The 13,824-nt window shown below is 42.9% G+C and overlaps 1 protein-coding gene across 2 annotated transcripts in view; it reads left to right on the top strand.

The window, feature by feature from the left end:
• The first annotated feature begins 9,784 nt into the window (after positions 1-9,784).
• SETD5 (SET domain containing 5) overlaps positions 9,785-13,824 on the top strand; it is a 63,879-nt gene continuing 59,839 nt past the window's right edge. For both annotated transcript variants that reach the window (XM_073592002.1, XM_073592001.1), the window contains exon 1: positions 9,785-9,990. In XM_073592002.1, coding sequence (XP_073448103.1) covers positions 9,920-9,990 — 71 coding nt within the window. In that variant the 5' untranslated portion in view covers positions 9,785-9,919. The remainder of the gene's footprint in view (positions 9,991-13,824) is intronic.

Raw genomic sequence — 13,824 nt, 5'->3', positions numbered from 1 at the left:
ATCGACTGCCAGGTGGTGACACTTTCATCTTGTTACTATGTGTAATATGCAATCCCTTTGTCGGCGTACACAAACCATGAGCACCTTTTGAACAATCGGTAGCACATGCGCCTGGTTCCCAGTGGTTGGAAATATCTCAGGAATACTCGGGCGTGCTGTAGCTTGTTCTGTTTTTGGCGTAGAGCAAGGCTTCTGTCCTGCACATTGTTTCTGCTAAGCTTTCAGCATTCCCTGATCAAAAGCATTTCCTTACTTCAGACATGAACATTGTCCTAGTTATGACATCAGCGTCTCCAAACACAATCCCACATCTATTTCTTATCTGAAAGGAAATGACACAGTGAAAATGGCTTAGCTTGAGTCTTCTGCTCCTGATAGTACAATGTTTGTAGAAGAAACTCTTGTTTGGAGCACTAAAGGCAAATGTAGAAACTGCTCTCTTTACTAAATGTTAATATAACCCGAGAACGTGATTCGGCTCATAGCAGCCAGTCACATGCTGGCTTTTCTTTTTCTAACTTGCTCTGGGAAAATTAAGGGCTACAATCCGGTTGCTTTGGATAACACCTGCATTTGTATATGCAAGTATTGGGGTAATGTCAATCTTCTGATGGGGAGGACAAACAGTCTGACCCAGTGCAAAACTCTGGAATCTTTGATTAATTTTTTTCTTCTTTCCTTTTTTGTATGTCAGTCTTGAGAGGATCATTTTAGTCACATATGCTCTATTTATACTGGGTGAGGTGCGTGAGACATTATAGGGCCAGGTAGATGTCTGTATGGCTAATCGCTGTGTTCTCCATATTAAAGTGGTCCTTTGGTGAGGGGAGTAGAGAGAAATCTAAAATCTAATGCTGGACACTATACAAAGAATCGACCGAACCCATTTTCGAAAAAACGAACTTTCGGCCGTGAGAGCAAACGGTAGTGCCATCATGTAGTGACCGATAAATCGTTCAGTGGACATAAATGAATCAATTTTTTTGTTTTTTCTTTTTACATATACCTAGTGCAAAAAGTTTGGACGGGAAGCACATTAACCTTTCAATTTATCGTTAGTTCGGCAGAAAATTTCCAAACTTGTCCTTCGTTTTTTGGCTTAAAAAAACGTCCCAGCGGTTTTGTGCCCATTAACTGGCCGAAGAACGAACTGGCCAAATGACCGAATTTAGGCAGATTTTTCGTATAGTATATGGTCAGCATAAGCCTGCCAGTGCATAGTAGGCACCATGAAGTATATGCTCTTAACTTTACCTTGCTCTCCTCTCACTAGAGCACACGCTACATAATGCAAAATGTCCATACTTGCACAGGTCTATGCAGAATTCCTACTTCCCGTGAACGTGCTTGGAGCTTCTCTGAGTCCAAATGCTTCATTGTGGGAGGCCAGGGAGACTTGGAAGCAGAGATGAGCTCAGGCCTGTTCGAATACTAGTCTGAACCCACCTGAACTATCCAGCCAGCACGCTCACCATAAAGAGCCAATCATAAGCGGCCAAGGCATTCCCAGCTCTGCAGCCACACACATACACACCCTTTGTACACATGCGGAGCATGGAATGCCAAGGCCACTTAAGCCAGCCACAAGAGGGATTGAATCTTATTTGTTTATAGGATTTGAGTGTTTTTTTTTTTTCAACACACCAATTTTTTTATGGTAGTGTATTTTTTATGAAATGTTATTTTGCATTTATTTCACTATATATTTTCGATCATGTATTTAGCGCCACACTATTTTATTTATACACTAATTTGGTATTTTGGTGTAGGCTGCTTTTTTGTTCAAAATCTTCCCCAGCGCAGAATTTTTGTTTTTATGGTTTGAATCTCGCCCAGTTCAGCAGGGACCCGCTGAGATTCAAACCATCTATGGGCAGGCTGAGTGCACCAAAGTTGATTCATCAATCGACTTTGGTACAAACCAGTATGTCAGATTTTTGCGCACAATTGCTAGCAATAATCACGGTGTTCTCCTGACAAAGTTAAGTGGGCACGGGGAGCCGTCCCTGCTGGGAAAACACCAATAGCTCTGTGGGTGGGGTTCCCCCCATTAACACAGCTAGTGTTGCAGGAAGGAAAATCGCAACATCTATGGTCTGTCTTAGGCAGGGTTCCTCAAACTACGGCCCTCCAGCTGTTGCAGAACTACACATCCCATGAGGCATTGTAAAGCTCAGACATTCACAGACATGACTAGGCATGATGGGAATTGTAGTTCCTGAACAACTGGAGGGCTGTAGTTTGAAGACCCCTGGTCTTAGGTATGGCTATGTGCAGTGACTGCTTCCTGACTTGATAGCTCAGGTGGATTTCAGACTAGGATCGGAACAGGCCTGAGCTCATCTCTTCTTGGACGTACAAGTTTTTGTTTGAGGTTTAGAATCTTTTCAGAACGTCACCCACTCCCTCTCCTTCCCCCTACAGCCCTTCTAGGACATGTGACAGGTCCCAGAAAGCTGCGGGACCAATCAGATGGCACGGCTCGCACAGTGAGCAGCCCGCTGTGAAGCCACTAGCAGTTAGTATGCTGCCGCCAGGGACCGAAGCCTGATGAAGAAACCGGCTGGGTGAGGACATCGCTGGATCCTGGGGCAGGTGTGTGTCCTATTTAAAAGTCAGCAGCTACAGTTTTTGTGGCTGCTGACTTTTTAATCTTTGAACAGATGACAGGACAACCGCTTTTAATGCGACTCTCACTGGGCCTCTCCGGCGTCACGGCCAAGCAGTGCTCCAAAGGTCAACAGTGTCGGGATTTACCCTTTTATTCGGGGTGACATTGGTGATCCAAATTATTAGAGAATATATTTCCCTAACATGGAGACAAAACAATAAGAACCTGACGGTGGTTCTAACTCTTATGCCCCGTACACACGATCGGACATTGATCGGACATTCCGACAACAAAATCCATGGATTTTTTTCCGACGGATGTTGGTTCAAACTTGTCTTGCATACACATGGTCACACAAATCTTGTCGTAAATTCTGAACGTCAAGAACGCGGTGACGTACAACACGTACGACGAGCCGAGAAAAATGAAGTTCAATAGCCAGTGCGGCTCTTCTGCTTGATTCCGAGCATGCGTGGAACTTTGCGTTGGAATTGTGTACACATGATTGGAATTTACGACAACGGATTTTGTTGTCAAGAAAATTTGAGATCGAGATCTCAAATTTTGTGTGACGGAAATTCCGATGGAAAAGGTCCGATATAGCCTACACACGGTTGGAATTTACAACAACAAGCTCCCATCGAACATTTTCCATCGGAAATTCCAACCGTGTGTACGGGGCATTAGTGTGACCGTTTAGTTATACTTGGAGTTTTAAAGGAGGGTCAGATTCCTTCCGATAATTATGGATTGTGTAACTCTTACACCCCTCACCTTGGTCCATGGCTTACTTAGTCAAAGCAATTACGTTCAGAAACTCTGCTTCAATTATAACATGTTTGGACGTGACCATTTTTTTTTTTTTTTTTTTTTCAAGCCCAAGTTTATCACAAAATATCTAAACAATGAGGCCTAGATTCCTGTGGGCAAACCGGTTTATAGATTGATAGTTGCAACATAACAAATGTGCGTCCTGCTGATTTAGAACATGTTCCTCTTTCTCCGAGTGGATTTTTATTTTTTTTATTCCTGCTCTGGTTACAAATTTTGCTTGTCATGTTGGAGGCGCAACGTGTTGGGCAAATTGGGTCTATAAAAAAAATAAATAAATAAAAAAAAAAAGCAGTTCCGTCAATCAAAATAACATTGTTCTGGCAGTTGGATTGATGTGACCAAACAGAAGGGAGGATTTTGACAAAACCAAAAACCTGCTACTTTTTTCTTCTGCAAATTTAAGAATGCAGCAAGAAAGCTGCCCTTTTCTGGGGTATCTGAGAGAAGTCGGTGGATGAGTCCTTCCTCTAAACCTGACTTTAGCTGTTTTCTCATTCAGCCTGAACAGATTCCTCATCCCCCCCCCCCCCCCCCCCCCAAACACTGGTCCAACACACTCTCATTCTGCGGAAGCTGATTGAATGACTTCTGTTGAGCAGGGACAACCTAGAGATGTAAAATTTCCGGAAATTTTGAAGCTTGGGAAAAAAAAAAAAAACGTCCCCCCCCCCTTTTTTTGGGGGGGAAAAACTGAAATTTTCAGAAAAATTGAAAAAAATGCTAAATTAGCACTTTTTTGTCTTTTTAAGATTGAAAGTCATTCTGTTACTTTAGGAACATAAAATATGACTATGGACAATTTGACTTGGCATAAAATTATCACAACTAGCATATTAAAAATATAGTGTAGCCAAACAATTATCACAAACAGAATTTACTTTTTTTATAATATTTATTTGTAGCAATGGGAGCAAAAATCTCTTGAACTGCTTACTAGTTTATGTGGAACAGCCAAAAAGCCTCCACAAAACAATTTTCAAAACCAAAATTAACAATTTTTCATATTTCCTCTGCACAGTATTAAATAAAAATAAAAAACCCCATTCTCATAAAAAGAATTGAAGATGGGGGAAGTGTTAAGAGAGTGGAACTAAGTTTCAATGGACATTTAATCAGAGTCATTTTCTGAGCTGAAATTGTCAGTATCCGTCTCTGCTTCTGCAGCTACTCTTCTTTTTTTTTTTTTTTTTTTTTTTTTTTTAATTTTCCGGGCCTTCACATCTCTAGGACAGCCACACACTCATGGAAATTCTGCTGGTCCCTCCCGAATTGGCCAAATTTCAGTCTATGGCCAGCTTACCTGAAACTTGTCATGAGATTAGTTGCCTGTCGCTTGCAGACTTCCTGCCTAAATACTTATGGAGTCACTGAATGGGAGCTGGAATGCATACTTGTTCTGGGTCAGTGAGTTTATTAAAGCCAGAGGAACATCAAGACAGCCTGGCATCTAGCAGTTTCAAAAACAGGTCAGCAACAGCAGCCTTTGTTTTTGTTTTTTGTTTTGTTTGTTTTTTTTCTCTTGATGGGTTGCCTAAGGCTACATGTACACTAGCCTACCCTGGCTGCATAAAAAGGAAAATGCTGCAAAAATGCATTTTGCGTTTTTTTTTTTTTTTTTTTCTGTGGTCAAAACATTGCTATCCTGAAAGTGATTCTTCTGCATTCAGGAGAGGGAGGTTTAACCTCACCTGAACGTGGCAGATCCGTAACTCTGCTAAAAGCCTATGTGTACGTGGGCAGAGGATAAAGCCTGGTACCTTCCTACCATATTTCTAGACTGATTATATAGGCCTCGTTTTTTTCACAGCAGTCTGGGTAGTAATTTGAGCATGCAGCCGCAAATCCCTGTTGTAAAATTGTCATTTGCCTAAAAATATCCCCTCCTTAAACAATAAAAATGGAATTTAATGAATCAAAATCTCTATAGATAGAACACATGTGACATATTCAGGCCCTAGAGTATACCATACTTTTGCAGTGCTGCATCTCAGAATATGATGCGATATGCCTACCTAGGTCTCTTAGGTATTGCTGTTGCAGTGTAATTTTTTTATGCATGTATAGATAGGTAGATTAAAGGGGAAACTATAATGAATTTAAGCCAGTTTATTTTTCTGATTTTAAAAGGATCTGTGCGGTTGTCCACAGGAGGCACCAGTTCCAGTACTGCCTATAGGCTCCCTGAACTAATCGTGTGTATCATAAATGTTAATATACTAAATATTGAATTTTATATATAGACTATATCTCTGGTCATGCCCTGTTTTGTACTGTCTCTGTGATGTGGTTATCATTTGTGTAGAGGAGCAGGGCATTGCTTCCTTGTGTAACTGTGGCCTATTTGATGACACTGGTGACTAAGTGATCAAAAAAATAGGAGAGATGACAAGAACAGATTCCTATGAGAAATGAATCCGAAGAAGGGGAGATCCTTGTAGGTCCTCGGGAACAACTTCCCCAGCAAGAAGAGGACTGTTAGCAGCACAGAACTGACATTATCAAATATCACATCAGTGCCTTGGATCAGGGGTCTCCAAACTTTCTAAACAAAGGGCCAGTTTACTGTCCCTCAAACTTTAGTGGGGCCAGACTGTGGCCATTTGGGTTAGAAAATGTCCCAGGCTTAGTGGTCAGTGGGAGTAAGAATATTATTTAACATCTGTAGGCTAGGGAATAGAGCCCCATAATTGGTAGTGTGGGGAATAGTGCCCCATAATTGGTGGTAGTGTGGGGAATAGTGCCCCATAATTGGTGGTAGTGTGGGGAATAGTGCCCCATAATTGGTGGTAGTGTGGGGAATAGTGCCCCATAATTGGTGGTAGTTTGAGGAATAGTGGCCCATAATTGGTGGAAGTGTGGGGAATAGTGCCCCATAATTGGTGGTAGTGTGAGGAATAGTGGCCCATAATTGGTGGTAGTGTGGGGAATAGTGGTCCACAATTGGTGGTAGTGTGGGGAATAGTGGTCCACAATTGGTGGTAGTGTGGGGAATAGTGGTCCACAATTGGTGGTAGTGTGGGGAATAGTGCCCCATAATTGGTGGTAGTTTGAGGAATAGTGGCCCATAATTGGTGGTAGTGTGGGGAATAGTGCCCCATAATTGGTGGTAGTGTGAGGAATAGTGGCCCATAATTGGTGGTAGTGTGGGGAATAGTGGTCCATAATTGGTGGAAGTGTGAGGAATAGTGGCCCATAATTGGTGGTAGTGTGAGGCAGTGTTTCTCAAGTCCAGTCCTCAAGGCGCCGCAACAGGTCATGTTTTTAGGATTTCCCTCTGAAACAGCTGTGGTGATTACTAGGGCAGTGAAACTGATCAAATCACCTGTGCACAATAATGGGAAGCCTGAAAACATGACCTGTTGGGGCGCCTTGAGGACTGGAGTTGAGAAACACTGGTGTGAGGAATAGTGGCCCACAATTGGTGGGATTGTGAGGAATAGTGGCCCATAATTGGTGGTAGTGTGAGGAATAGTGGCCCATAATTGGTGGTAGTGTGAGGAATAGTGGCCCTTTTGGTGTCAATGAGAGGAATAGTGCCCCACTGTTGATGTCAGCAAAAGAAATGGTGTCAGTGAGAGCAATTAGTACTCCAAGGGCCAGATAAAAGTAAGCAAAGGGCCGCAGTTTGGAGACCACTGCCTTAGATGATCTCACACTACAGCTATACTGCCAATGTCGCACTTGCAACCAATTACTGATCCTTTTCCTGGTGAGAACTTTGCCAGCGACTGGATCGCTTTAGAGGACACATGCAGGCAGTGCAGTGCATCTGCAAGTGTCTCCATCCCCAGCTAGAGGAGTGAGACATGGCTTTCTTGCAGCTTAATTTTTAAGCGTTTGTCAAATCCAGGGAGGTAATGACGCACAGAAAGCAGGTAAACGTTCTCACGGCATTTTCTAACAATCTGGTCACTGTCACATTCTCTAGGGACAGGATCTCAAGAATGACATTCAGCCTTGGGTTACAGAACAGGGTGCTTAGGCACAGAGAGTGCACTACAGGCGGTCCCCTAGTTACAAACATCTGACTTACAAATGACTCCTACTTACAAAGGAAGGGAGACAGCAGGAAGTGAGAGGAAATCTACCCCTAGGAAGGGAAATTCACTCCTGTAAGAGTTATTATGGGGAAAAGGAGTCTCCACTGAAGCTTTATCACCAAGGCTTGTTTCCACAATAGCCCAAAATTTACAAAATTCAATTGTCATTGGGACCGAAATTGAGGTGCAATCTTCTGAACGGGGCACAGACAAAACAAATGTTACAGGGGTGATAACTCTTCTCTATGCTACCCAATTAGCTTAAACATCGTTTTTTTTTTTTTTGGCTGGAGCTACACTTAAAAATAAATTAAATGTACCTGTTCCGAATTACTAACAGATTCAACTTAAAGTGGGGTTCCACCCAAAAAAACAAAATTACCTGAAAAATTCTAAAAAACAAAAAAACATTTGAATATTTTTTTTTTTTTTTTTTTACTTGCCTCTAAATGCCTGTTGCTAGGTGGTCCCTCGTAGTCTGCCTCTTCCTTTGCCTGGGCTGGTGACATCACTTCCCCCTCGGCACAGGAAGGGCTCAGCTCTGCTCCCTCCCTCCTGTCAATCATCTGGGACCCATTACAGGTCCCAGGTGATTGAGCGGCCAATCATGGCGCGCGGCGCCGCCCGCGCACGCACAGTGGGTGCCAGGCTGTGAAGCCACAGCCCGGCGCCCACAGTTGAAATGCCGACGAGCGAAGGGGGGTGGGGGGGGACGAGCGGGGCTTCGATCCCCCGCATCGCTGGACCCAGGGACAGGTAAGTGTCCAATTAAAAGTCAGTAGCTGCTGACTTTTAATTTTTTTTTTTTAAATGGACCCCCTGGGTGGAACTCCTCTTTAAGAACAAACCTACAGACCCCCTATCTTGCTTGTAACCCGGGGACCGCTTGTATTATCTTTCGGCAGCAAATCGAAATGTAATGTCGATTTTTCAGGGTAACTGTTTGGGTGCAATTAACATTTTATAAATCTTCCCTGTCGGATAACTCCTCTGTCTTAAAGTGGACCTGAAGTCTATAAGAGAAGAGGAGGATTTCACCTAATAGAGAGTCATCAGCACAAGGGACACATCCTACATGACTAGAATTTATGCCCCTTGTGCTGATATTGGTCTATTAAGGCTTCATGTACATGGAATGTTGTTCAACCTCTCCTGAACGATTCACCTTGACGGTTAGAAACCGGCGTCTAAAAACAGCCGTTTAGCCGCGTTTATATGCCGCGTTTGCGTCTAGAAGCGCTTGAAGAAAATTGCCTAGAAACGACTATAAACAACCCTATCACATGATGATCATCCCTTGTGATGCCAATGAAGATGATAACCCCCCCCCCAAAATTAAAGGTACAGCCACTGGACTCATCCCTGTGTTAAGTCTATTGTGTAAGGATTGGTTTAGGAAGGGTACCTGTGTAAGGGGGTAGTACGCTTTTTGCTACCTGTTGGAAAAACTGCGTACCAGGTTTAATGGCCTGGTTTCCTATGCAGAATGGGAGCACAAACCCAACCTTTCTGAAACCTTTCTTTTTTTTTTTTTTTTTTTTTCTGTTGTCCTCTGAAAGATATTTTTCCATGTTTGTTGGAAGTGCATTACAAAACCTGACCACCTCCATTTGTGAAATACTGTCCACAAACTTTTCTGCTGGCCATTTATAACCGGTGTATAATTTCTTGTGGTGGAACGCCTACAGGAAGAGCATGCTTGTGGGTATGATAGGGACATAGATTGTCAGCACCACTGGGGTAGAGGTTAATGTGAACAGTGAACTTTGTACAGAACTGCATAATATGCTTGTGCTATTATGTGTGGGAAATGCCACAAATTTTCGCTAGATGTCTTTAAAAAAAAAAAAAAAAAACTTGAATAATACAGGTTAATGTACAATTGTGGGGGGAAATGTTCGTTCTTATTTTACCTGTGAGGGCTGCCCATGCAGATGCATGAAAACACGTGTTGCAGCGCACTGTGCTGTGACTAGGCCCTTCAAGTGATTGTAAATGCCCTTAAAAAAAGAGGAAAAAAACAGGTTTATACTTGCCTGCTCTGTTTTATGGAATTGCACAAAGTGTGCCTGAACCTCCTCTTCTCTGGTCCCCCACTGGCTTCCTTCCCCCGAGTGCCCACGTAGCAAGCCACTTTCTATGGGGGGCACTCGTACGTGCTCGTTCCCAAGCCTCGTCTGCTTCTATTGATTCAGACCACTGTGTTATAACCACTTTAGTTGTTCTTTAGTATACATAAATGGAATTGTTAGTAAACGTTGAATATTCAGCTCGTGTTTTGCTCACCTTGCTAACTTGCCTCCTTTTTCTTCTTCTTACAGGTTTCCTCATGTCCGTGAAGTATCTCTCGTGGCTTTGCGGCTCCCCGCCTTCGGTGTGGTCAGTCGCTGCGATTCCGACCCCGTGATTCTCTCCGACCGTAGTGCCGGACGTCATGAGCATTGTAATCCCTCTGGGAGTCACCACACCAGATACATCCTACTCAGACATGGCCGCTGGATCAGAGTAAGGCTCAGTTCTTTGTATACAGCTCTCGTCAACCTAAATCTTTCAAGTGTTTGCCGTAGATGAGAGCTCTGGGTAATCGTACTTGTATTTATAGAAAAGTCACGTTTGCTCTAAATGTCTCAAACCTCACTGCAACAACTGAGCGTGGCGCTCCGTTATCTGGAATAAATTATATACTTCTTATGTACACTGAAAACAGCCATTCTAGGCTCTATTTGCCATTATAGGCCACATACTTTCTCTAAATTCATAAAAAAAACTGGCTGTATAAATGATGGGTATGCTTTTAAAGAAGTCCACCACACATCAAAATCTGTGTGTGATGCACCTTATATTAACCCCTTGCTGCCTACGTAATACATATGTGCACCAGCAAAGAAGATGAGCTTTGACAACCCTAGGCCACACAGGTCTATGAGTGGCAGAGGTTTCTGTGCTTTAATTTCACGCTCCCAGCACAGAGACCGAGCTTGCCAGACAGCTCTCGTCCTGTACTAATGAGCGGAAACTGGCAGGACCGGCTCCTGATCATGAGACCACTGTGACAGCTAATCAGTGGTCACATGACTAGTCAGACCCCTCCCACCCCTGGCTGTAGTAGGGGCTCAGTTAAAGGAACCCTTGGGCAGATGGGAAGAGGATAATGCAGGCCATACATGGGTCAAGTTCCGAACAAATTCTTTTTGTTCGGAACGTGAAAAGGCCTAGAAAGTATTAAATGCTGCAAGTTGGAGCAGGTTGGAGGGCACAGCTTACTGCATGCGGTAGAGAGACCCTTTCTTTGTGTGGAAGCATTGGTCTCTCTGCAGAGGTCCGACTCTGCTCCATGTTGAATCAGAACCTTTTAGTTCTGTTATCGGCAACGCTTTGCTGCTGGTTGGAAGACTTTAGTGCTGACTCAGCGGAGGAAGTTTTCAGAGAAACAACATTTTGATGCACCTGAACTGTATTTAGCTAAATTTAAAGTGATTAGTTTAGCTGGACTTTGAGCCTTTAAGGTTAAAAGCCTTTTACCTTTAGTACCAATTTTAAGGATTATGCTTGATTGGACTAAGTAACAAGGTGCCCCCCCCCCAAATGGGGGAAACTTCAGCTTTTTTGGGCCCGTCAGACTCCTTGCTGACTGCGTAATGCATTGTTTTGGCAGCAGAAAACTTGGCCTTTAATTCCAAGCTGCCACACCTGCACTAGTGGCTGCTTAAAGTGTTACTAAACCCACAACAGTAAAATCGGTCTGTATATGTAGTAAAGCATGCTTGTTACACTCACTGTGGAACTTAAGGGGTGAATCCTCTGCATTGTGTAAAAAGGCTGTTTGATCCTGTATGCATAGATCCTCCCCCCTCCTGCACTGTCTATCTGGGGAAAGCCAGCTAACACAGGCATGGTAGCCGACCTGCACATGCTCAGTTGTCTTTTGCGCTGGAGGAGAACATTTACTTGTTCTCAGATAGCCAGGTCACATGATATTGGCATCACACATGTGTGCAGTGGAAATTTCCTCCTACCTGAACTCTCAGCACTAGAGAAACTCTGCAGTTTATCACTAACCGTGGTATACAGATCATCCAAAAATGTATATAGTGGTAATATTTTAATGTAAAAAAGATTTATAAGCTGTGGGCACGGGGGTGTGGATGAACTATTTTCCTATTACTGGGTTTAGTAACACTTTAAGGTTGTGTGCCGAGAGCACGCTCATGGAATTCTAACTGAGCTTTCTCAGACTGCTCTCGGTCACGGCTTCTGATCAGATGTAAGTGAGACTAACTCCTGATCCCATCACTGCTGGGAGCCAATTGTAGTGATCATGTAATCGTGAGGCCCCCACAGCCGCCCGCCATTAAAGCCCAAATAAAGGGGCTGTCGGGAAGGAATTCACACGTAGTGGTACTTGTATTTTATGTTGTGTTCAAGTGCAAATAAGTGAAGGAAAAAGTGCAGAAGCCCAAATAGAGCTCATACCTTTGTTTATAATCTTTATTTTATTTAAGAAATGTTATACAAAGTACAACTAAAGGTTTGATGACCAATTTTAAGAGTAGATATAACCATACATTAAGTTGCTCAAAAAAACACCCCCCTCATGATTCTTTTTTTATACCTATAGTCAAAAGGACCAAATAATTACAACCTTACATTTTATAGGGCAGTGATGGAGAACTTTGGCACCCCAGATGTTTTGGAACTACATTTCTCATGATGCTCCACTACACTGCAGCGAGCATGAGCATCATGGGAAATGTAGTTCCAAAACATCGTGGGTGCCAAGGTTCACCATCACTAGGTATAGGATCCAGTTCAGGGGAGACCCCTATAGTCAAAACCCACTGGATCACAATCTACCAAGACCTGATCATAAAGGAGCGCTCATAACTTTGGACTCGTGAACTCAAGCAATCCGCACAGACCACCTCCGAGTCCTAAACTAGGGAACGCTCCCATCTTATGGAGAGAGGAAGATGTGTGATGCATTGGTGACACACTTCTGTTTTCCTGTGAAAATACAGGAAGTGTTGTCACCATAGGACAGGAATTGTTGCCAGCAGGAAGAAATTTAAAGAGAGGTGGGGGGGACTTACACAGCCAGCAAAGCTAACGACGGGAAAGCTGCAATTTATTCTATTTTCTGTGAATTACACTTTGCAATGGGCAAAAAAAATGGACATGTGGTGTGCTGTGATTGTACATCAATGCCTTTCTACTACAGTGTCCCACATTAACTGCCATCCACGCTTTAACACGTGGCTGTAATGTGGTACAATGTAATTTTTTTTTTTATAGCTGCCTGCAGATGTCAAGGGTATATTTTAATATCTTTTAGCAGAATTTCCTCCTAATAAATTAGTCAAGCCTTGATTACCTGTTGGGTATCCTCAGCCTGTATTTTTGGAATATTTGTAGTTCAGTTTGTATTGTAAATAAAGGAGCTCCTTGTGATTTGTAGGAATGAACCTTCTGGTCAGCCATGGCAGCAGCAGCTGTATTAATGTTTTCATTTCCGCAGTGTGAGCGTTGCGTCTGACATTTTGTGAAATCCCATGATCCTGGAGCGCCACCTACTGGCAGATATTTTTCCACCCAGTTTTAGACCGTTTATGCAGCACATAAACTTGGCCTACAAAATTCTAATTAATGTCCCAGACAGTACTCGTTTAAACACAAGTTTTTAAAAATACACGTGTAATTTTTTATTTTTCAATGATAAATTGAATGTTGAGGTTGGGATCGTGCTAACAGTCTACCTTCTAGTCCTGGCTCCTTCTTTTTTTGTTGCTGTCATTTTCTTTCTTATTTTAAAGGAAAATTGTTGCTTTTCCATATGTGGTTAGTGCACAGTTCTGCTTTCAAATGCACATTTCTTCTTCTTCTTCTTATTATTATTATTATTATTATATGTTGCTCGTGGTTTGTTTCCTTGTCAGCTGGGAAGTTTTTTTCCCCCCTCTACCGTCAGTTTTGTGGTTGCTGCCTCCCTCTGCCATGGCAGCCTGTGTGTGTTTTCACCTTATTTATACCTTTGCAAAGGTGTTTAGAGGCAAATCGCAGTGTAGTGTTTTTATTAAGGTGTGGCCTTTCCCAAACCTACATTTCTGACCATTAATACCTGTGTGTACCCGATTACTGAATGGATGAGGGATTTAGGCCCTGTTCACACCTGAGCATTTTACAGCTTTTAAAACACTCAGCTGTGAAAAGCCCAACAAGCAAAAACCTATTAATTTCAATCCCCCCCCCCCTTCACATATAAGCGTTTTGTCACCTGAAGCTCAAGAAAGTACACAAGCTTCTTTTTGGCAGATTACAAGCATTTTTTGGCCCCATAGATCA

Source organism: Aquarana catesbeiana, linkage group LG07 (assembly GCF_042186555.1).
Source record: "Aquarana catesbeiana isolate 2022-GZ linkage group LG07, ASM4218655v1, whole genome shotgun sequence".
Classification (NCBI taxonomy): domain Eukaryota; kingdom Metazoa; phylum Chordata; class Amphibia; order Anura; family Ranidae; genus Aquarana; species Aquarana catesbeiana.
This window is presented reverse-complemented; position numbering and strand designations above follow the sequence as displayed.